Source organism: Pholcus phalangioides, unplaced genomic scaffold (assembly GCF_987345545.1).
Source record: "Pholcus phalangioides strain wild (caught in Gottingen) unplaced genomic scaffold, Ppha-v1.0 ptg000010l_1, whole genome shotgun sequence".
Classification (NCBI taxonomy): Eukaryota; Metazoa; Arthropoda; class Arachnida; order Araneae; family Pholcidae; genus Pholcus; species Pholcus phalangioides.
Window position 1 is genome coordinate 12,424,415 of NW_028301603.1, and position 23,583 is coordinate 12,447,997.

The window sequence follows — 23,583 nt, forward strand, 5'->3', positions numbered from 1 at the left end:
TACAGAGCGCAATACGCCTGACGACAGCGCCTTACGTCGGGCGTGATTGGTCGACTGCTTCTGGAGGAGTCAAATGCGTCGTGCGCCGCGCGTTTTGCCGATGGTCTCTTCACTCTTGTGTTTTCTTTTCCTTCCCTTCAAACCGGAGCATGCAGACGACAGAGTAGCTGATGCCAAAGCCATATACTGTAATATAGCCGCCCTGATCTGATGCGCCACGCTAGGAAAACACAAGCGCGTAGCGTGATTATGCAACACGTTGCTGCCAACGCGAAATTATACTGTTTGGTTCACGCTACGCAACAAACCTATTCCTAGGATAGGAAATATAGGATTCCTAGCGAGGCGCATCAGATCAGGGCGGCTATATTAAGTATATGGCTTTGGCATCAGCTACTCTGTCGTCTGCATGCTCCGGTTTGAAGGGAAGGAAATGAAAACACACAAGGAGTGAAGAGAATATCGGCAAAACCGTGGCGCACGACGCATTTGACTCCTTCAGAAGCAGTCGGCTAATCACGCCCGACGTAAAGCGCAGTTGTCAGGCGTATTGCGCTCTGTAGGAAAGCAGTCATGCTGCTTTTCTTACTGGTAAGTGGACGGCGTGTCGCTGGGCGAATCACGTTGCGCGTGTTACAGTATAGCTGCTCCTAGGAAAACCCGACTTTTACGGAAACTTGATCGGTCCACGGCATTTCGTCACGGAAGTTTTTCTTGAAAGAAAGTAAGTAATTCATTTTTATAAGAAAAATTTCAGATGAATAATTATTGGCCGAAAAGTGAAAAAAAAAACGGAATGCATAATAGGTCTCGAATTTGGAATTGCCCCATTGCATTAACACTTTCAGGGAATGTTTTGCCCGCTTCGCTCCAAAAGGTGTATGATGCGGTCGCGTAGGGACGGCTCACGAAGTCCTCGCTCCACTTTCCTTAAGCCGGGTTTTCCTAGGAGCAGGTTTCCTGTGCCGCGCGCAACGTGATTCGCCCAGCGCGACACGCCGTCCACTCACCAGTAAGAAAAGCAGCATGACTGTTTTCCTACAGAGCGCAATACGCCTGACGACAGCGCCTTACGTCAAGCGTGATTGGCCGACTGCTTCTGGAGGAGTCAAATGCGTCGTGCGCCGCGGTTTTGCCGATATTTTCTTCACTCTTGTGTGTCTTCTTTCCCTTCCCTTCAAACCGGAGTAGGCAGACGACCAAAGCCGCTTGAAAGATTCTTTACGGCCGTATTCACCAACACAGTTTCAACTGCAATCGCAGGTGGAAGGATTGAAGATCGAAACGGATTGGTTAAGTGCCGATCGCTGATCGTTTAACCTGCGATCGCAGTTGAAAGTGTGTTGGTGAATACGGCCGTTAATGCAGCTTTGCAGACGACAGAGTAGCTGATGCCAAAGCCATATACTTTATATAGCCGCCTTGATCTGATGCGCCTCGCTAAGAAAACACAAACGCGTAGCATGATTATGTAATACGTTTCTGTCGGCGCGAAATAGTCTAATTCGGTTCACGCTGCACAACAAACCTATTCCTAGGAAAACCCGGCTTTCCGTATTATAAAACAAGTTCGTAAATTTGAATCATTTTAGTTGTTTGTAGATTGAATTTTTCTTGCTGTGTACTTACATTATTTATTAACCTCCAAATTTATCTTACTGTAAGCACCGCAAGCTTTATGCATATCAGTAATTTATAGAAAATACTTGATTTTGCATTAAAAGAAAAATAGATCCACGAAATAAAGAAAAAACTATTTGTGTGGCGTAAAGACCACATATTTAGGAGTAATCGATTTGTGAAAATCGGATGATGTGACACTTGTTTGTTTACTATGCAAAGCTGGGAACTGATAATCATAAAGAGATTCATCAAACTTTGATATATTACTGCATAATAAATCACTTATAATCGTGGATGCAACGTGATATGCTTTGATTTAGGCAAATTTTTATTTTCCTGTATAAAAGTATGCACAAATTTTGTTGATTAACAAATTATCTTGTTTTTACTCTAGTTTAAGATGATAAAATTGCCTTGCAAAGAGAAAAAATTTTCCATGAAGTTACAATTTTTTTATCCTCGAAAATTTGGCGATCTGTGAGTCAAAACTAAATTCTAGTTACTGAAAATCGTAGTAGAGGAAGAAGCTGACGAATCTCTTTGGTGAATGTTTTTTTCATCTCCAACCTAGATCTTGGCGAGAGTCGATGAAACTAACCTCATTTGAGGACTAGACCAACTGAACCAACTTATAAGCTTTATTAAATCCCCCGAGCACGCACTCAACCTTGTTTCTCTCATGCTCGATTTCTCGTTGATGTCAGCGAGGGCCTTCTAGTGTTGCATTATTTTTCGACACATGCACATTTATCGACAGAAGCTAATCTTATCTGTAGCATAAATGCGGCTACACACATAAATTAAAGCTGTACAGGCATGCACAACTACCTTTTGCTGCTGCATGGTTTAAGTATGCTTGCTTAACAATTGATTTGTACTTGGAATATGCTGAACTTGATCAATGATGCTCTCGCTTTGGCTGTCATTTTCCTGTGTATGAAAGAAACACGCCAATAGGAAATATTGAAGCGTGAAGACTGATTACTGAAGGCATGCACCTGCATGGTGCACACTTTTGCTTGTACAAAAGCATGCAATGCATTCAATTTTCATTCAAACTGCTTGTGGAAAATCTCATATATATACACTCAAGCATACAAAAAGATTGAACATGCAGGGTCAAGCTCGCAGTTTCATTTGTAGCCATCTTTACAGACTTGTAGGGCTGTAACTTTATCAACTGGGACAATCATGCATTTTGTGCACCCTTCATGTAATTAATATATAAGAGCGATAAAAAAAAGGTGTGAATTTGGCACCTTGTCTAATCCAGTGCTCTGGACACCGAACCCGCCTGCTCCTCCCTAGTTATAGCTCTGGGTACTTGCAGTTTCTTACAATCTGTTCATTACCGTTTTTTTTTTTTTCCGAATCACCAATCAGTCATTAATTTTTGAATATCTATGTGGGTCAGTTTGAGCTCCCCAAATCATGGGCTAATTCACATACGTAATAGAACATTACATAGAATATCATCCAGACATTCAGCATCACTAGCAAAACCTGTCATTAAGTAGTTTAGACACTACAACCAACAGAAAAAGCTAATAAAGGGAAAATTCTAGTTGTTTCGACACATGGGGGGGGTTCCCACCTTTCAAAATAGAAAGATGGCAGCTAAGAATCAACCATATGGACTTTGTAGGCATTCCCTCTAATGTTTTTGTGACAATACTTGAATGCCCCCCCCCCTATGTCATGTAGGGGGTCATTTAAGTATTACATTAGCATCGAGGGGGAGGGGGTTTCAAAGTTTGCTGACTTTTGATGACAAGGGGGGGGGGATTAAAAATGGCTGAAAATCTGCTTACGTAATACTTGAATGGCCCCTAGAGCTTATTCATGCGAGACTCTCAGAAATATCACTGGCCTTGAGTGTTCTTACACAGGGCTGCAAGTAGATTCTTGGTCTGCCAGGGCAAGCGTGCATTTTGACGCCTCCCTTGTAATGTTGAAGGAGACGTTTCATAATGAAATTTGCACCCCTTCGGATCTAGCACCCAGGGCAAGAGACCCACTTCTTCCCCCGCCTAGTTGCGGCCCTGTTTTTACAAATCTCGCACGATCTATGTTAATTGCTCTTTATAGATCATAGGTACCAGTGGGTGCCACAGACGTCTTCATGTCAAATACCCATGGTGATTGCCATTCAAGCTGTCTTTTACGAAGCTTTCTTAAAAGCATTACTGACCCCAAATCTTCCGACAATTCTGACACACACAATGTTATTGGCTAAGCAAGGGCATTGGAGGGCACTGTCTGGGTGAGTCTCATGCATTAGGATGGCCTTGCTTCTTCATGCAAAAATCAAACTTGAATCGCTGACTATCCAGCCGCAAATAACAGTGAGGGACCACAAATAACGGGAAAGTGATAAAGAGAAATAATAGTAGAAATATATGTTGAGGCAATAGCATCACCATTTCGAGAATTCAGTGAAATTCAGAAATCTGTATATTGAGATTACACCCAAATATGATATGGTTATTTTGTTTGCTAAGTTAAGCTGATAAAATTGTGTGCTGCATGAAAATCAATGGTCTACTCAGGTACTTTTTCATTTCAACCATATCACCCATTTTCGGCACCAAATTTTACATTTTAGCTTTTTTTCTTTAAGCACACCTAGTTTAAAAAAGAGAACAAGTTTTTGTGGGTATTACACTGAAGAACATATTTAGCGCCAAACAAGGTATAAATTTGAAGAAAATTTGCCAAGACAAAAAAGATTTCAAGTGGCCTATAGTTATAACGGAAGAGTAGTGGGATTGAAGTTGCTCAATGGGAACCTGTTGTTCAATTGGGTGTACCTGCGAATGTATTGGCAGGCTGTTTAGGCGCTCTTCCTAGAAAGAACCTTGACCACAGGTGCCATCTTAACAACCAGTTCACTGAGCTCAGCTCTAAAAAGAGTTTATCGGTACCAAAACAGATACAAACCAGTGAAATCATTTTGCTGGGTCTACTGCAAAACCAGTTTTATTAGTCATATGTTGTAACAACTCATGTTTGTTTCTCTCGACAGGTTATTAATGATTTTCATCATCGTCACCTTGAATATACGTCAGAATGTATGAATCACCCCAGTCATTACAAGATGTTTGTGTGGACTTTATATGCGATAACATAGAAGAGTTCTGTTTGGCTAATGCTGATGATGCTTCAGACGAGAACTCTCCAATTTTTTTCCCTTCTAGTGTATCAGAGCAATTGATCGAAGAACTCGGCGATAGACACAAGCTTAATGACAAAGTGTTGCATCTGTTCAGCACAGACAATTGTCAGTTGCAGAATGTTAGAATGAACAATGCCTCTAACATCACGGCAAAAGGATTGAGCATTTTACGCAATCACAAAATCTACAATCTGGAGGTGCATAGACTAACTAGACTGAACGTCAATGAATTGATCGGGTGTTTAGGAGAGTGGACTCTACGCAATCTACAATCATTAAATGTGTCGTATTGCACTTTCAGAAGCAGCAATAAAATATGTGTGATGGTGGCGTTGTCAAAGTTGAAGAACATTCTGAGTTTGAATGTCAGCAATACTGAAGTCAACGTCAGAGGTTTGGACATAATAACGCAAGATCTCCCTTTCCTAGAGCAACTGGACATCTCTGAAACTATGATCAGAGACATATCTCCATTGAAAAAATGCAAAAGCAGTTTAAAGAGTCTGAGCATGTACAATCTACAGGTGATGAAGCTTGCCTCGTTCCCACGCATCGTCCAAACGCTTTCAAATCTATGCCATTTGGACATTTCGGATGACAAAGCGGATCCTTTTGGTTCTAATGCCGGTAACCTTGCAAAAATGAAACAGTTTCTAAGAAGTACAGACTGCTTGCCTTGCCTGGTGTCATTAGATCTATCTGGAAATGAAGATATTCAAAATGATGATCTCAAGTATGATTCACTCTTATTTTCTTTTGTCTTACAAAATCATATTTATTTACACAATGTTTCTCTTAACTATTTAAAATGTAGGGACAAGATTTATGAGGTAGACTCATCCCTTTTGACTACTTTAGAGCATTTGCACTTGTCTTTCCTGTTCTTGCATCTGACAAGAGCTTTCATTATTTTATCTTCCCCCTCCCCATTCACAATAGCTTCTAAACCAGGAGTGCACAACTTTCGTCCCACAAAGGGGAAAAAAAAGTGAATCCACACAGGGCTGTAACTCGGGGGGGGGGGTGTCAACTGCCCCAAGCAGCAAAATTTAGAGGGCAGCAGTTTAAGGTGGGGACAAAGAACACATTACAAAATTATATAATTTTTAAGGTGTGGAGGTGAAAAAATAATGTTTACCCCAGGCGGCAAAAATCCCAGTTATTGCCCTGAATCCAAACAACATAACAAAAGCACCATTTATGAGTCACTCTTTTAGTCATCTAAAAGAGTGACTTAGAGAATGTGTGAGTATAGGAGTGACTTAGATACACAGGTATACTTACAGGAGTGGAGGGGAGGCCAAGCAGGTTATTGCACAGGGTGGCGAAGTTGTGGAAAGAGTAGTGAAGAAAATCCGACTGTAATGGGAGAAGGGCACAAAATTTGTGTAGCCCAAGCAGGGCGCAGGCCAAGCAGGTTATTGCACAGGGTGGCGAATTTGTGGAAAGAGTAGTGAAGAAAATCAGACTGTAATGGGAGAAGGGCACAAAATTTGTGTAGCCCACAGGCGGCAAAACCATAAATGTGCCTTTTGATATGCGGCCATCATATTTGCATCTGGGTATTTTTTTGGGATGTAGTTATTGATCAATCATCAATCAGTTATTATTAAAAACCCAGTGTCCTGATCCTATCGCATTAAGCTGTGTGCACCGTATTTAAAAAAATAAAAAATTTGAAATTTATCCAAACTAACTGATTGTATTCATGTTTTATCCTTTTTTAAGGGTTTTCTTGAAGTCTCACCCGTCGTTGAGGTTCTTGGGATTGATGTTCACGGATGCCTGTTTCTATGACATGTTCATCAAAGAGACGGATCCTCATTATGATCCCAATTTGGAAGTGAGAAGTCAATCATTTTTATATTCTCATGTAATTTTCTTTTTTGTTCCTTTAATCCAGCCATCTTCAACCTGTTGTTAGCGAGCACCATGGTGCTCCCAGAAGAATCAATGCTCGTGTCCAATTGTGTGCTTACGAGCTCTTGATCAATGCTTCAATTAAGCAAGCACCTTGCAAAAATTGCATTCAAGGATTACAGTTATGCTGATTTTAGGCATAAGTATGTCGGAGTTGCCTTTAAAGGGTGTTCTTCGTTTGATGGTGGGGGTACTGGTCAGATGTGTATTTACAGGGAAGGCTTAGCGGTCTCTAGTCCAAGGTGGCAAGTTTGGAGGGGGCTGCATATTTGAGGCATGAGTGTTAAAGAAAATTATTCAAATTAGGGAAGCGTGGTAAAAAGTTTTATAGCCGACAAGCAATAAAAACCATAAGTCTGCCTCTGCCTAGAGAGTGAGACACTAGGTCAGAGAGTGACAAAACAAGTGACCTACAGGGTTTGCAAGCATGTCAGTGAACAAGGGGTACACACACATGTGAGGGATCAAAAGAGTGACCAAGAGAGCGAGGAACCTGTCAGTGAGTGACAGAGAGAGCAAGGGACGAAGACACTGACCAAAAAAGAGTGACCAAGAGACAGAGGTATATTTACAGGGGCATGAACCAAGAGGATTATGGTGCAGGGCTGCGAATTTGAGTCAATAGAATTAGACTTGAATGGGAGAAGGGCGACAAAATTTGTATAGCCCGCAGGCTGCAAAACCATAAATACGCCTTGGTATTAGCAGTGCTCTGGGTTCGATAAAAGTTGAAGACCCCTGCCATAATCAGCCATTAACACCTTTTTCTAAATTGATATACTTTATATCTCTGTATATAATCCCTGTGATGGTATTATAGATTTTATTGCTAAAAATAATTCAGTTGTTACAAATTGTTAATTTTCTACACATGCATACTCACATTCACACCAGAACTCTTGGACTTGTGAACATTTGACTTATAAACTTTTGAGTAGTGAAATTGAGCATTTGACTAATCCCAGATTGACCTTGGTGATATTTGGCAAAAATGCTTTAATTACACCTCGTTTCACTTTTCACAAACAATCATTTGTGGACCTGATTGTAAAATCATGGGAATTGAAGAGTGAGAACAATTATTGATGTACCACAGCAAATTCAATATACATCATATTATACAAGGTGAACTGCACCTAATTTGCCAAACTAAAGGAGGAGGATAGATGAGCGCAAGTGATATATATAAAACACCATAAAAACCTTGCCCTATCTCTAATCGTTTTTGAGTTATGGTTAATAATGGGTTATGGAAGGGAAATTCATCAAGTCTGAAAAAATTCAAATTTGTGAAGTTTCTGAAAGACCTAGACACGAACTAAACACATTGAAAATGGTAGAAAAATCCTATTAAAATGACGACACCACCACCTCTATCAGGATATCTGAATTTAATGACGAGCACTGAGAGATTGGCAAAGTGCAAAAGTGAATTGTCACCAGTCTACTAAAATGTCTACTTCGACAAACCCCCAATTTCACTGACGTATTGCAAACAAAAGGCTTAATTTCTTCCTGAATTAAAACCGATATGATTTGTTATAGGCTCTTTTGAAAGCTAGTGGAATAGGCAAGTTTTTGGTGAATCTGAATGAGTGTAGCTAGAAGAGTGTTTGCGGAATTGACTATTACAGATTTTTATGACAATTTGATTTAACACTTCACCAATCTTTCAGCGCTTATTGTTTGCAATTGGTTCCTTAGTTTTCCAGATATTCTCATAAAAAATCATGTCACCTTATAAGATTTTTTTATGCTCTTTCTAAATATGTACTTAGTTTGCATGCGGGTCTCTAAATTTTTTTTTTCCACACTTGACGTATTTTCTTCCATGATCCATTATCAACCATAATTCAAAAATGATTAGAGATAGGACAAGGTTTTTGTAGTGTTTTATATTCCACTTGGGCTTGTCTATCCCCCTTTCATTTTAACGTATTTTGAAGCATACTAGCTTTGATGCATTTTTCAGGATGACTACAACATTACAGGGAAGTGAATGTACTACTTAACCATACACATGCACCTGACATAAACATTCCTTGGAGGAATTTCTAACGATTTGGTGAATGCCGAAGCCTGTTGTGTGCATGTATGTGTGGCCCTGACATATTTATGTTGTCAGAATCTTGTGATTTAAGAGGTGATATTTTTTCGTTACACCATACTTACGTATAAGGTGGGATTGTTTTTTTTATTGCCATTTGGAGGTTGTTTCGATAACAGAGTAGTATCCATTTATGCATACGTACATCAATATTTACATAAATTTTTTTATATCGTAAAGAAATGTTGCATAGCAATTTTTCTTTATGAACTTTTTTCTACTGATGATAATTATCTTCAACTGGATCCACTGTAAATTGTTAAAATATACAAATTCTTATGTTTTCCATTTATCTTATGTGCCATATTGAACTTTGTCATTTTTTAAATATTATTTTACTAATATACATTGTTTCTCCACTTAGGTTTCAGGATGGTGTAATATTACGCAAATAGTTAGTGCCCTTCAGCGCTATCCGAAACGTAAACTTTACATTCAGAGAGCGTTATATTATCTGTATTCTCACACTCAATACATAAGAGAGCCAAGATTAGATATGATCAAGGTGATGACTGTCATAAAAAAATTTCAAGCCTTTTCATTTTATTTGCTGGTGCGTAAAGATGGGTCCACACTGTGGTTGCTCTGGACTCTTGTCCCCCTCCCTAGATTCATTCTGATCAGCATTTCTGCTGTCTGGCTTTTGCTTCCACTTTTTTTCATAATTTGTGAACTGGTCGCGACCGCTGTGGCGTAGCTTTTTTTCTAGGAATAGTGACACAAGTCTTTTTGATGTACTGACATTTGATTGATCTTCGTGTTCCTGTTCAACATCTGGTTACTGGCTGGTCTGATAACTTGTCGTTCACATTACAAAGGATCTTAGCAAATCACTCGGGGACAAGCCTGAGCAATGCGTGGTCTGGACCCAACTTAAGATGCATGAGTGTGTTATATTTACCCCTCTCTATTTTTTTACACAATTTGCACTCTTAATAATAATAAAAAAGAAACTTATAAAGCGTTCCCAGCAATCTGGAAAGTTAGAGAAATGAAAAATGATCCGGGACATTCATAGAAAATGTAAAATATTTGGCAAAAGTTAGGGAAGAGTTTTGTGAAGAGAAAAAAAAACAAACTCAAAAGACAAATTTGAAATTTTTTTAGTTAAGATTTCAAACTATATTTCTTCTGGAGTTGTGTTCAAGGAAGGTCAAAGGCATTTTTGAGTTTTGGTTATTTTTGATTTTGTTGCATCACAGAGAAATGATCAAGCAGATTTTGTTGGGGAACGCAGAAATAGTACAATCAACTGAGTAGAACTTGAAAGATTTTTTATTAATTAACTTTTTCAGACTTGTTTTTGAATTACTTGATCGTTTTGATTTTCTAATACTGGGTACAGTAGAACTCTCAATAATGGACACTCGTGGGAGTAAAATTTTGTCCTCTAGTGGAGGCCACTAATGGGGAAGTATAATATAAAGTAGAACATTGTTTATACTTTTATTTTCACATTTATATGGTGTTTGGCTTCAGTTATGCATAGTCACCAATCATTTTGATAAAGAAAGTTTGGTTAAATATCACTACATTTATCACTAATACCAGCAATAATGCATAATTTCCAAATAAAGTTGGATTCTGAACAAAAACAGCTAAAAAAATGAACAAAAATTTAAAAATTACCAAAATGGTCAGTGATCATGCATAACCACCAGATTTATATATCATAAAGTACCACATTTTAAACATGTATAAGGAACCCCTTTTTGCCAAAAATTAGGTCCCAAAAAAATAGGGAAAGGGGGTTTCTTATAAATGAATAGTATTATAGATGTATCTTTTTCAATCATTTTCCAGTCCAAAAAATCAGGGGGTTCCTTATACGTGTTTAAATAGGATATATATTTAATATGGACACATTAAAAAAGAGGATCAGTATAAAAGTATGTATAAACACACAACACAAGATAACACACAACTGAACACCCAAGGATTAAGTCAAGAAAGTCTGCTTCTCAATAAATTTTATGCTTCAAGTCTTTATTAATCACTGAAAAAGGCAAAAAAACCCCTTGAATGTTCAGCTTATGTCAATGTTGTTTTTTTTCTTTACTTTTTGTTGGAAGTTATTTCTGGGGTGAATCAGAAAAATAAAAAAAAAATAGTTTGCCAGATTTTACTGTCCGCTATCAAAAGTGTCTGCTAATGGGGAGTGAAATACATTAAAGCCCTACTCCAGAGGACCAATGATCAGAAAGTGCTCATTAGTGAGACGTGTCCATTAAAAGAGGTTCCACTATATAACTGATGACTTTACCTAGGCTTTAATGTTCCTAACTGTACTCTGCTTCAATAATCAGTAGATAGCAAATTATCTACTGATAGATTGGAGTACAGTGTGACCAATAAATTTAGTAGTAGTTTTTTTTTTTTGGTTTTTTTCCAAATTTCTATCTATGTTTCAGCTTGTACTGAGAGGAATGAAGCTTCATCCCATGGTGCTTGGACTTCAAGTTGGTGCCAGCGCCTGTTTGTATAACCTCACTAAAGGAAATTTGGTTTCAAGATTGCACCCACATTGGTTGAAGAAAGTGGTGAACATGACTTTGGTCGCTATGAAAAATTTTCCAGAACAGCAACAGGTTCTTTTTATTTATTTATTTTATCTCTATTTTTTTACACATCTGTATGCATAATTCTTTCATTGTTCACATAATGATCGATATGAAATTATATATATCACCTGTATCAGTAACCTTCTGTCGTCTCCATTTCCAGCTCCAAAAGAACGCCTTACTGACACTTTGCAGTGACAGAATCCTTCAAGAAGTGGTACGGTTAGATTTTAGTTTTAATTGATTGGACATTTTTTTGGTAGTTTATGAGGTTTTTTTTTTTTTTGTAAATATTTTTTGCACAGCAAAATTTTAGTAATTTTTTTGTGTTTTTGTCTAGGCTTTTGACAGATATAGGTGTGCAGAATATGTAATGGAGTCTTTGATCTTATTCGATGATGCTACTATGAATCGATTGTCTGTAGCAATATGCGCTATACTTGCTGCTAAGGTAAATATAAAGTACCATTCATTCCTGTTATATCAATATGTATCATGATATGATTGTAGTTCGTATACTGTAAAAGAAATACTATGCAGGGAAAGGTGAATTTTACTAAATCTATATAATCAGGCGAAAAGTCAGTTAAAATCTTTGAAAATTTCATCAAACAATTGAAAAATTATATCAGATTGAGATGCAGTCAACTATACAAGCTGAATAAGTTTTTCGTAATCTTGACTGATTGCAGCTAAAGGGGTGTTTGCAGAATTGGCAGCTGTAGATTTTGGTGACAATTGATTTTGCTCTTTGTCAATCTCTCAGCGCTTGTATCTCACCATTAAACCCAGATTTGCTGATGAAAATGCTGTCACCTTGTGGTATTTTTCCTGCTCTTTCCAAATATGTGGTTAGTTTAAGTGTAGGTCTTTCAGGAATTTCACAAATTTAGGTTTTTTCAGACTCAACACATTTCTCTTCTATCCACCATGACTCGAAAACGGTTAGAGATTTTATTCTCCACTTGGGCTCGTCTGTCATCCATTTTTATTTGGCAGATTAGTCTAAATTCACCCGCTGTTTGCTATGTACCCTGTATACATATATTGCCAACTTGTTTTTTTTTATTACTTTTACATTCACTTTTAGCCCTCTCTGTATTTGATATCTTCAATAACAAAATAATTCCAGGTTCTCTAATTTCCTAAAAATATCTCTATCTTGTTAATGCGACAATATTTAATTTGGAAACATAGATTTCAGCCAATAGAGCAATTTTATGAGAAACTCAAAATGACTTGTATTAAAATTCTATTGGTGTAAAATAGTTGTGTCAACTTGATTAGTTTTATGCTAATGAGGTTCTACTGTGATGTCTTCATTATTTTTATTTTTTCTTCAGATTCCTACCTCACAAACATCAGCATTGGGAACAAAACCAGCATATATGAAAAAATTGCTCAATGTTGTTCAATCAAAAACAGAAGGGAAACAATCTGATGTTATGATGAAGTTCACTCTCAGTGCATTGTGGAATTTGACTGGTAATTTGTGCTTCCTTTCCTTAAGATTTATGTATATCAGTTCATGATATGTTACCACGTTCCTCTGAATAATCACTATATGGGCATATGTGGCATACATTTTCAGAGCAAAATCTGATTTATGTAATTATTGTTTTCTTGTATTCTAGAAACTAATATCTTCTAATAAACTAATGTATGCACTACATCAATGTTAGTGTTAAACCTATTAAAATCACGTTAAAAAAATTAGGTTTTGTTCCACAATGCTTGTTCTAATCTGCTTTGGACTCTAGAAGACAAATCACAGTACTTCATGGACACATAACATGCATTTTTAGGAACAAATTTGATACATACAGCACATTCCAGTTTCGGCCGATTCATTAGAAATTCCTCAAAGGAATGTTTAATAGGTACATGTGCGGTTCAGTCATAGTAGTACATGCGAAGAAATATGATATTTATTCATGTAGCACACATCTATCAGATTTTTATCTAATTTATATTTTTATTATAATTTATATTCATATTTTTTTATATTTTCATTATTGCAATCACAAACTTCTCAGTCATCATAAATAATAGATAAATACAGCGGTAGAAAGGTTGGCCCGATTTGGTGGAGGGGTTTCTCGGCCCATGGGGGATAGGGCAGTGGGCGTGGTCACTTTAGATGCATGAGATCCTGCCATTTTCAAACATCACTATTTTTATCATATTAGTCTGTTTTCTACCAGTGTCCTATACACTGGGGGGGGGGGGTGCAATTGTGGCCTCTGAGCAGCCAGGACTTGCACTTGGAACATCACACGACACTCCCTTACTTTCTTTCCATACTTTCTTTCATGTTCTTCCATACTTTCTTTGTATGTTTGTATGTCCCTAGCCAGCCTTTCCGTTAAGACAATGTTTTTCCTTTTTTTAGTAAACTTCCCAGCAAATTAAAGTTCCTCCAAATTAACAGGACTTTTGTTGTTAGGTGTCGCCAACTGATGGCATCAGATGTCCAAACAACATGTCTCCACTCCACATCACATACCTCGCAACGTTCACTGGGAATTCTCCAAGAAATATTTCTGGGTCATCTTGTTTTACTATGACATTGGGTGCCCCCCCCCCCCCACATCGGATTTCACCCTGCATGAGTTTTTTTCAGTGGGGGTACTTAAAATTGCAAGTATATCAAAACTGACCAAGAACTTCAGAAGATCTAACTACATCAATAACGCAGGAAATCAATGCAGTTCCACGGGACATGATTCAAGGAGCTTTGGCAAACTTTTGAGAGTGACTTTGCAACTGCATCACCATTAACAGCTGCCACTTGAGTGATGCAATTTTCAAAACATCTTTAATCACAGTGACATTTTATGTATTTTTCAGCAATACAAATTTTTTTTCCTGTATCTTCGTTTGTTTGGATTTTATAAGATTTTGAAATTGAGGCAACCTTTCTGCTGCACACTTTATTAATAAATATTTATTTTCTTTTAGATGAGTCTCCCCCAACTTGTAAAGTCTTTCTAGATATGAATGGGATTGATTTGTGTCTCAAAGTCTTGGAGGTACATTCATCAAATATACAAGTTCCGATTTTTTATTTTATTTTTTAAGATTTCTCTTTGAATTTAAAATAAGATGTACCACCTTTTTCAAAGATTTGAATTTAAGCGTTAGTTTGGAATTGTACTTAACAGAAGTTGAAAACTAGATGTTAGAAATGAATTTAGATCTCACTGTGCTCAAGTTGCTCAATAATTAACACTTCTCTAATAAATCTGAAAAATATGTGTAGTGTCTGGATGATAATTTCTTTAATAAATTAAAAAATACAGTTTTTAAACATGTAATGTAGCATAATAATTCCATGTATAATTTTTTATCGATGTGTTTGTTATTAAAGTTTAAAAAAACTTCTTTTCAGGAATTTGCACATGAGAGCTCCATAGAAACAAAAATTTTGGGCTTGATGGTATGTGATACTATTTTCAAAATGTTTCATCGCTTTCATAGCCAAGCAGTTGCCATTGCAATTATAAATGTACTGAACACTTTAATTTGTGTAATTTCAGAACAATATTGCTGAAGTAAGAAATCTTAGACAGCACTTAATGAGGGATGAGCTGATGACAGCCTTAAGGTATTTGATTTTGAAAAAAAAAAAATTACGTGCAAGATTACAATTGAATAATGAAAAGTTTGTTTTTTATTTTCGTAGAGATATAGATTTTTTTTAAGATAGATATTTTGTTTTATTATGTAAATTTTCTTATTCATCAGAGCTCTGTATAATGGTTATAATGTTTAATGTCACCTCTTGCTTATGATATTGGCGTTCAGGCTCCTGCAGCATAATTGGCAAATTGTGCTTACTTTCTCTTCAAAGATATAGTTTTCGAGAAAACGATTAGACTGTATGTAAATAACATATGTATAGTTGAGAATGAGTGACTAGGCTTCAATGTCATCAAGACATTGTACCAGCTTCAGCATCATAAGTCGCTATGGTTTTTTTTCTGTGTGTAAGTTTAAATGTGCATATGTTTCTTGAAAAATGTTATATTTTTTATACAATGGTCATATTTTTTTTTCTTTTGGCAGGTCATTGTTACATTCCCCAAAGGTTGGTGTAAGCTATTTTGCTGCTGGTATAGTTGCGCATTTAGCAAGCGATGAACCTAGCTCTTGGACGTGTAACGTTGTTCCTCGGCAAGAAATTTTGAAAGAATTAGTAAGTAATAAATTTTGACAAAGAAATCACTTTCCTCAGGCTTTTATGGCTGAATTTTATTAAATGTGTGCAGCTTCCAGTTTGTTGTGCTACGATCTGAGAAATTTGCTACTTTACATTTTGCCATCTGTGGTAGGCCACTTCAATGCTTTTTTTCATGTGTCGCAGAGGCCTTCTGAATTATTATAGTTATTAAACCTCCAAACGTGCTTACTAGAAATTAGGCAAAGTATTTGGGAAGAAAACTTCTCAGACCATAGCCTAACAGTCCAGAAGCTGCCATACTGCAAATTCTACATATTTGCCGCTGTGGTGGTCGAGTGGTTATAGTGCCGGACTCGTGATGCGAGGATCCGGGTTCGAACCCCACAGTGGTGGTCGGCTGAAGTTGGTTTTCTGTGGTTCCCAACTTCAAGGCGCAAATGCGAGCCGATCTCCCCGTTAAAAAGTCTCGCCACAGAGAGCAACAGTCCTACAACGGTAAATCATTCAACCATAACACTTCACTCACAGTTAGAAAAACTGGTGGCAGATGGCAGCACTACACATAACAAGCATTACACAGAAACAAACTTTACGTCAGGTTGCACTACACGTACATGCACATTCCCACATGTACAGATTCGTTGGGGGTTCGTTGGGGGGTTCCGCAGGGGGGGGGGGTGCATGTGTGGTGTAGCAGTAGTAGGTAGGGCCTCCAAAAAATGGCTCGGGGATCCATGATGTTCTTAAGTCAGCCACCTCGTTGGGCAATTTGCCTGTTGTGGCGTCGTATTTGTATTTGTATTTGTATAATGTGATAATAACTAAATTTTTATTCTTATTTCATAGGGGGATGTTGTTCTTGAATGGGTTACGCCTGACACAGAAATGGTTGCATACAGGTAAGGTTCATCTAAAAATAACTTAAGATACATTAATTTAAAATGTGTTCTAAAACAGTTGCCCGCAATCTGGTGCCCAGGAACAACAAATATAAAAATTGGGACCAGTAATTTTGGGAGAGTAGCTGTATAGAATTAGTTTAAAAATATATAGATCATGATTAGACTTCATGGAAAAAAAACATGGCATAATAAAAATTATCAAAACATTGTATTAAAAATTACTTTTGCTTTTTCCAGTAGTTATTAATCATGAGAGTGAAGGATAAACATTGTTTGTAGATTGGTATCAGTCTTTTTTTGTTTCTTGCAATTTCCTTCCCTGCTGAATTTGGATGCACATATGTTAAATTTTTCTATTAATAAAGTTTTCGTAATTCCACAGGTCATTTGTTCCATTCCTGCCACTCTTACAATGCTCCAAAGCACCTGAAGTCCAGCTGTGGGCTGTTTGGGCCATTCGGCACGTGTGCTTGAAAAACTGTAAGAATCAACAGATGTCATTTTCTCATTAATTTTTGTGATCAATTGGTTTTATTCCATTAGTATTGGCTCTTATGCTAAGCGTTCTGGCCATCCATGCTATGCTAACCTCTATGCTAAACATTCTAGGGTTTTCAAAAATTCAGACAATGCAGGCCAAATTCAAGCTCTTCGTCAAGCCTAAGGGTCACTAAGTCATACTTTGTTATTTAGAATTATAAGATGGTATCCAGATTAACAAGACTTAACAAAATATAGAGTGGTACCTCAACGGATGAGCTAATGGTCCAGAGTTAAGCAAGAGTGCAAAATTATTGAGTACTTTTAATCATTCAGGATCATCTCTTTCATTAAATATGAATTTTAATTTTTTTATTAATTCTTTAACTATTTAATTCTATAACTACTATTCTTTAACTACTCTTATTAGTTTTTAAATTATTACCAATAATTCTGAAATTGTTACCTTCATTAAGTTGTTTTTCAGCGCTTCTGTAAATTCTGTAACTATGTATTCTTTTGTTGAATGTTAATTTTTATTCTACCGGATTATATAGAATAAGGGGGCTCAAAAAAGTGTTTGCACCAGGGTCCCTGACCTTGTTAAGACAACCCTTGCAATGTATCAAATGCTCAGTTTTGTACTGGTAAATCTAAAAAGCATTTGACTGTTTTGAGTACCACAGTATAGCTCTCAGTGACTTAAGACATTTATTGAATTTTGATGTGAATACCTAAATACCAAATTTTTTTAGAAAAAGGTTAGATTTTAAAATCCAAATAACTTTTATATAACACTACAAGGACAGTGTTCAATATCTCATTGGAAAGATGAAGAGAATTCAAAGTTTCTAGTGATAAGTGTTTGATCTGAGTATGATGTCATTGGGTGGTACAATATTGTTGCAAACATGAAGTATGAAAACTGTCATGTATCAAAAATTGGTATAGCTTGGGACCCCGACAGACCAGTCACGACCCAGGCTCTGTCCCTCCCGGGATATAAGCCTTTTACCCTTGCGGGTTGGGTCCAGCTTGGGACCCCGGCCCATTACCACCTCATGCGAGGTGTCATTGGATTTGTCTTGGCACGTTTTGCAAGAATGTAGTAAAGTAAAAACCAATAAAAGAAGCATTTGAGAAACATTTTGCAGTTTTGCATTTTTCTCAAAATAATGTGAAATATGGCCGTAAACACCATATTTGAAACATAGCCATATGTGAAACATTGAAAATGATTTGAGAGGATAGAGCGACTTGCGGGAACTCCAAAAAATTAGAAGTTGCTAATACTTTACTAATTAACTTATTCATGTTAAAAATATGTGGCTGTGTCCCTACACACCCTTCCCTTTTTTTTGTAATTAACAATTGTAAAATTTCAATATTAACTAGCTATTTTTTCAAAATCGTCAGTGGGCCACTAAATGGTTCTGTGGGCCACATGTTGAAGACCTCTGCTCCAAGCTGTACAAACTGTAACTCCCCAGAGTGTATGACACGTGGAAAAAATATACATTGTTTTAACTTTTGAAGGTGTCTTAACTCAATTGAGGAAAAACACAGAGTCCAGAAAGTTTTCCTCATTCTGTTAACCTAGGTGCAACATCCTTTTTCTTTACTGCACACAAACTCCGGTCATATCGCCGCCATATAGCAATTTACTACAGATGAACTTGGGTCAGAAATTAAGGTGCCATCTATCAGTTGTTGGCTCAGGTTTGTTGGGAAAGAGCGCTTGTTATCTAACAAGTTATCTATCGGGATTGAGCCCGTGAACCTGACGGAAACCTTCAAGGTAGTGGACAAGCATCTTACCGTAGCGCCACGCGGGCACAAGTCTAGAATGTGTCTCCACTCGATTGAGTGCAGAAAGATTTCCTTACTCTCTTAACCTTAGCTCCAACAGCCTATAAGTCCAAATTTTTTTTTCCTTTTTAATTATTGAAACCTCTTTCAAAGATTTATTTAAGTCTTTGTTCATAACACCATCGACGCTCGTTATAACGACCCCATGTTTAGCAATCATTCCATTAAAACAACCAGTAGGATAATTATTGTGTTGCACCCCTGTCCTGCCCCTAAGGGCATACAGGCTAAATAATTTTATAATCGTTAATTAAAAATATTTGATGCAGCCATTCTGCTCAACACAAACTCTGACAGGGCGAGACAGAAATAAATCCTGATTCGAGTGCCAGCAGAGTCAAGTTTGGGGGGGGGGGTGCCACGCTCTTGATGTCCATTGTCCAGTTTCTTGCTAAAGATACGAATCTAGAGCCTTGAACGACCAGTAGGATAAGTCCCAAATGTTTTAATATAACGAATAACCCATATGTTTTTCCTTCCGATAGAATGACCTTCCAAACATCCATTTTTTTTGATGGGACGGGATCATTATTATGAGCATCTACCAAGTATTATATTGGGGAAACTATTCTGGTCAATATTTTGAGAATATGCATATTCTTCTTAAATATTTTATCATGAGTTTGTTTCATTAAATTTTTTTCCTCCCTTTGTCGTATAGCAAAGCGTTATGTTCCTATCTTAATACAAGACAAAGGATTAGACGTCATTAATGTGTTGCTGACAAAGGATAATATCAATGAATATGTTCGGGATGCTTGTGTAACAATCGTTGAAACAGCTGAGAATCGTTCTTCGTGATTGTTTAATTTACCTGTAAGTGCGTATGAACTTTTTAATGCTTATACTTGTGAATCATATTTTATCAATTGTAGATGAACATCATTGTAAAAAATTTGGTCGTTTTAGTTTAGCACTTTAATTAATTATTTTTCCTTCTGTATAAGGATTCTGAATATTATGTCTTAACATGACGAGTAATTGTATATTTTGGTCGGAGTATAATCTAAGTCATTATTATTTTTTTTTGTTTTTTCATATATGTAGTGCAGGTTCATATACATAAGAATTAGGATATAATTCATAGCTACTTTTTGTGTTCTTTTAAATGTGAGACTGGTGTGAAGTCTTGAAACACAGATGAAAGAGAGCAGTGCATATAGGGTTACCAGATCCGGAGAAAGGAGGGCATCTGCTCATGCGCCCTTAGTGACGTCGCTTATCCCAATTTCTCCAATAGATGGCGCCACTATTGCAACCAATAAAACCAGCCACAACAATGAATTTTCAAACTCTTAAAACAGAACCACTACAAAAACCAGAAACGGGAATAATTCTTACATGTGGTTGAAAAGTGGAGAAAAAAAATTTCCCCAGAAAAAAATCAAACATAATTCTAATTTATCCCTTCTGATTTCTTTTCTCAATTCCCAACCTATTTCTACCAAAATTGGCCTGCATTGTTCGTGTTTTTAACAATTTCATGCAGAATATACATAAGTTCCACAATTTCACATTAGTCTCATATGCTGACGAAAAAAAAAAACTTCTATGAATTATGTCCTGAACCTTGTATCATCCAGCATGCAAATTTTGCTTCTTTCTGCATTCACACAGAAATAATACCTTTATTTTTTTTTAATATATGTATAATTGATGATTATATATCATTTTATATAAAACCATACACATCCCTAAAAATGTTATCTGTAAATTATGTGACCATCTTTCCTTGCATTTGACTTTGGCCGCATTAATGTATTTTTTAAATTGGTGTACATATAACAGTCAACTGACAGTACATAATTGTAACAAAACTTAGTCATATTTGGGGACGTATATGTTTATTGGTCACACGTGCACGCACACACACAGTTTCAAATGATTTTGTACTCTGTCTTATTGTTTGGCAAAAAAATCACAATGTTTCGGTAGATTTGGTTAGTTTTCTATCTGAAACAGTGACAGATTTCCTGAATTAGATACACTGAAGTGCCAAAAGTCATGGTGATAATTGACTAAGAAACGTGTTGGATGTGCAGCAACTTCATGCGACATGGATTCTGTAAAATAGATGGAAGTTTCCTGAAGAGGTATTTGGTCACGTTGTCTCAATAGCTTCCAGCAATAGCGGACAGGGCTTTTACAGTTTTCTGTGCACAAATAGAGCTCTTAATCGTACCCAAACAGTCTTCCATGTGGTTCATAGGACCATGTCTGGTGATTCTAGGTGGCCAAATTATCTAGTGGAGTTGTCCATAATTCTGATTAAAAAATTGTGAACAATCATATCCTGGTAATGCATTGTAATCCTGGAAAATTTAGTTGTCGTTAGAATGAATGAATTCCATAGACGGCAGCAAATTATCACCAAGCACCTGAATATGACAAACCCAGTCAATAACAGGTTCACTTTAACCTGTCATGCCATGTCTCTATTATACCATTATACCAGTTTATGTAGTATCTTGTTGAAATTTGATAACTTAGATCCATGACCTCATGGGTGTGTGGGGAAGGGGGGTGGGTTTCATTATACTCCAAATTCTACCATCAGCTCATTTCAACTGTAATTATGACTCATGTGAACAAGCTATGGTTTTACAGTAATGTTAAGGTTATTACTGTTTACAGTATGATATTATGCCTTGATCAGCATTTTCACATGCTGATTCTTATGGCATGAAAGTAAATAAAAGTAATCTTTCCTATCTTCTGCTGTTATATCTCATCAGTGACAAATTTTGTTGCGCTGGCATCACATACCCTTCACATTTAATACTGATATTATTTGATGTGGTGTCATTTGTCTGTTAACAGAAACGGTTCTAGTCAGGCATCACTTGTCCCTGTCATCAAGCAGATTGACTTAGCTGCTCGTGCACATCAGTGGGATGGATAATTCGCTGTATGGTCTACGACACCCCGGATTGAGAAATGGTGAATGTAAATCTACGTCCAACTATCATTCATTCCATGGTCAAACTCTGATAATTTCCTTTATGTAGTTATAACCAAATTGGAATATTTCACAAGACTCGCTGGAGTACAACTAAAAGCACTGATAATATTCTGCCCATTCGATATACATTTTATTATGCTATTTACATTATTTAATTTAAATACATTATTTATTTATGCCATGTTAGTGACACTTGTGAAAATTTGCTTACTACTATCCCTTAACTTTTGGTACTTCAGTGTATGTTGTCCAGATTTCTTCGTATGTTCTTGCAGTTATTTCTTGATATTATTTATTGACTATTCACAATACAGTCAATGTAATAACATTGACTATTTTGTGGGGTGGGAAGTAATGCTATAATCATGTTATAAAAATATTTCTTGTCTTCAATTCAGTAATTCAATATTTAATTCAAAAAGATAAGCACAATATTTAAGGTTGTGAAGATTATTCCGTCCCAGCCCTTAGAGCCATTTAGGAGTTTTCTGTGTTCAGCTCACTGTGACAGCAATCTTGATCAATACATTTATAATTTAAAACCTTCCGTGTAGTCTCTGTCAGTTCTTGATCAATGCATCAAAATTGTTGTTACTTTTACTCGAAATTGTTAGTGGTTTACTCCACTATGTAGAGTTATGATGGCTCCTTTTGCTGCCTGCATCCTTCATTTCTCATATTTCTTCGATAGGCATTTCGCCATAAAATTGATTAATTACTTGCTTTGTGGTCCATATCCTTCATTTTTCCATGCTTCATACATAGACGTTTTTCTTGAAATTTGTTAATTACTTGCTTTCCCTTGAAATTTTTTAAATTACTTTTTTTTTTTCATGGCCCACATCTTTCATTTTTCATACTACTTCCTTTTATGCTTTCCATGAAATTTATTAATTACAGTAGAACTCCAATTATCTGGACTCCAGTTATCGGAATCGCTTTGAAAAAAGAAGAAATCAGCAAAATACCCTTTTTTCAACTGAAATTTCTTAGTAAGATGTTTGAGTGCCTTGACGCAGCGCTAAAATGGATGGATGGAGCGGAAGCCTGAATACAACTATCTACAGCTTTTCACCATCAAGTGGATGTGAGCCTTGATTGCACAGAAGCGAGTAAAGACAGCGAAACAACTTATATGTTCAAGCAATAATGCATTTCAATGCAGTACAGAAGTACAAAATGTAAACAAGATTGGATTGATTTCATAATCATTAAATTACTTTACATACTATAGCAAAATTCTTTTTATTACTAAGAAATAACTTTTTTTGGTGAATCATCCAATTATCTGAATGGGGTCTAGTCCCAATTGATTCGTATAATTAGAGTTCTACTGTGTACTTGCTTTGCAGCACATATCCTTCATTTTCCGGACTTCTTTCATAGACGTTTCCCTTGAAATCTTTTCAAATATGCTTACCTTGTTATCTCGACTGCTTCATTATCTCTCATCAACTTATAGGAGGATAAAATTCGTGTTTTATTGGTTATTAAATGTCACACTTGGTTATGCATATATCTCACCCTAGTGGTCAATGGTTGTAGAGTGTGGTATCTCTGTTCCTTCTGGAAAGAATGATGAATTGAACGAGTTTGTCATTCTCGATCCCATCAAAACAAACAAAACACATGAATAAGGTTGGAAATAAAATAATTGCAACATAGGCGCAATGATGTGTGTTTGTGAGTGTGAGACAAGTGAGTGTTGTCTGATTCCTAGTATATCTGAAAGTAAGCCAGCGGTCCAGCAGTGTTGATTGATAGATACAGAACTGTAATTTGAATGTGTGAAATTTATGTT

At 36.6% G+C, this 23,583-nt stretch overlaps 1 protein-coding gene across 3 annotated transcripts; it reads left to right on the plus strand.

Annotated features, from left to right (window-relative positions):
- Nucleotides 1-1,798: 1,798 nt before the first annotated feature.
- Nucleotides 1,799-23,013, plus strand: LOC149080937 (protein zyg-11 homolog B-like). 3 transcript variants are annotated; one of them, XM_089237631.1, is made up of 16 exons: nt 1,817-1,969; nt 4,649-5,531; nt 6,527-6,641; nt 9,190-9,330; nt 11,237-11,413; nt 11,550-11,603; nt 11,727-11,837; nt 12,730-12,871; nt 14,348-14,418; nt 14,778-14,825; nt 14,926-14,993; nt 15,455-15,584; nt 16,416-16,468; nt 16,854-16,951; nt 19,482-19,636; nt 22,686-23,013. In XM_089237631.1, exons 2-15 carry the CDS (start codon nt 4,693-4,695, stop codon nt 19,619-19,621), a joined length of 2,187 nt encoding a protein of 728 aa, XP_089093757.1. In that variant the 5' UTR covers nt 1,817-1,969; nt 4,649-4,692; the 3' UTR covers nt 19,622-19,636; nt 22,686-23,013. The 3 variants fall into 3 exon arrangements, with proteins under 3 accessions (XP_089093754.1, XP_089093757.1, XP_089093755.1); XM_089237629.1 differs by having other exon boundaries at nt 1,833-1,969; nt 22,683-22,768; XM_089237628.1 differs by lacking the exon at nt 22,686-23,013 and having other exon boundaries at nt 1,799-1,969; nt 19,482-19,989.
- The last annotated feature ends 570 nt before the right edge of the window (nt 23,014-23,583 follow it).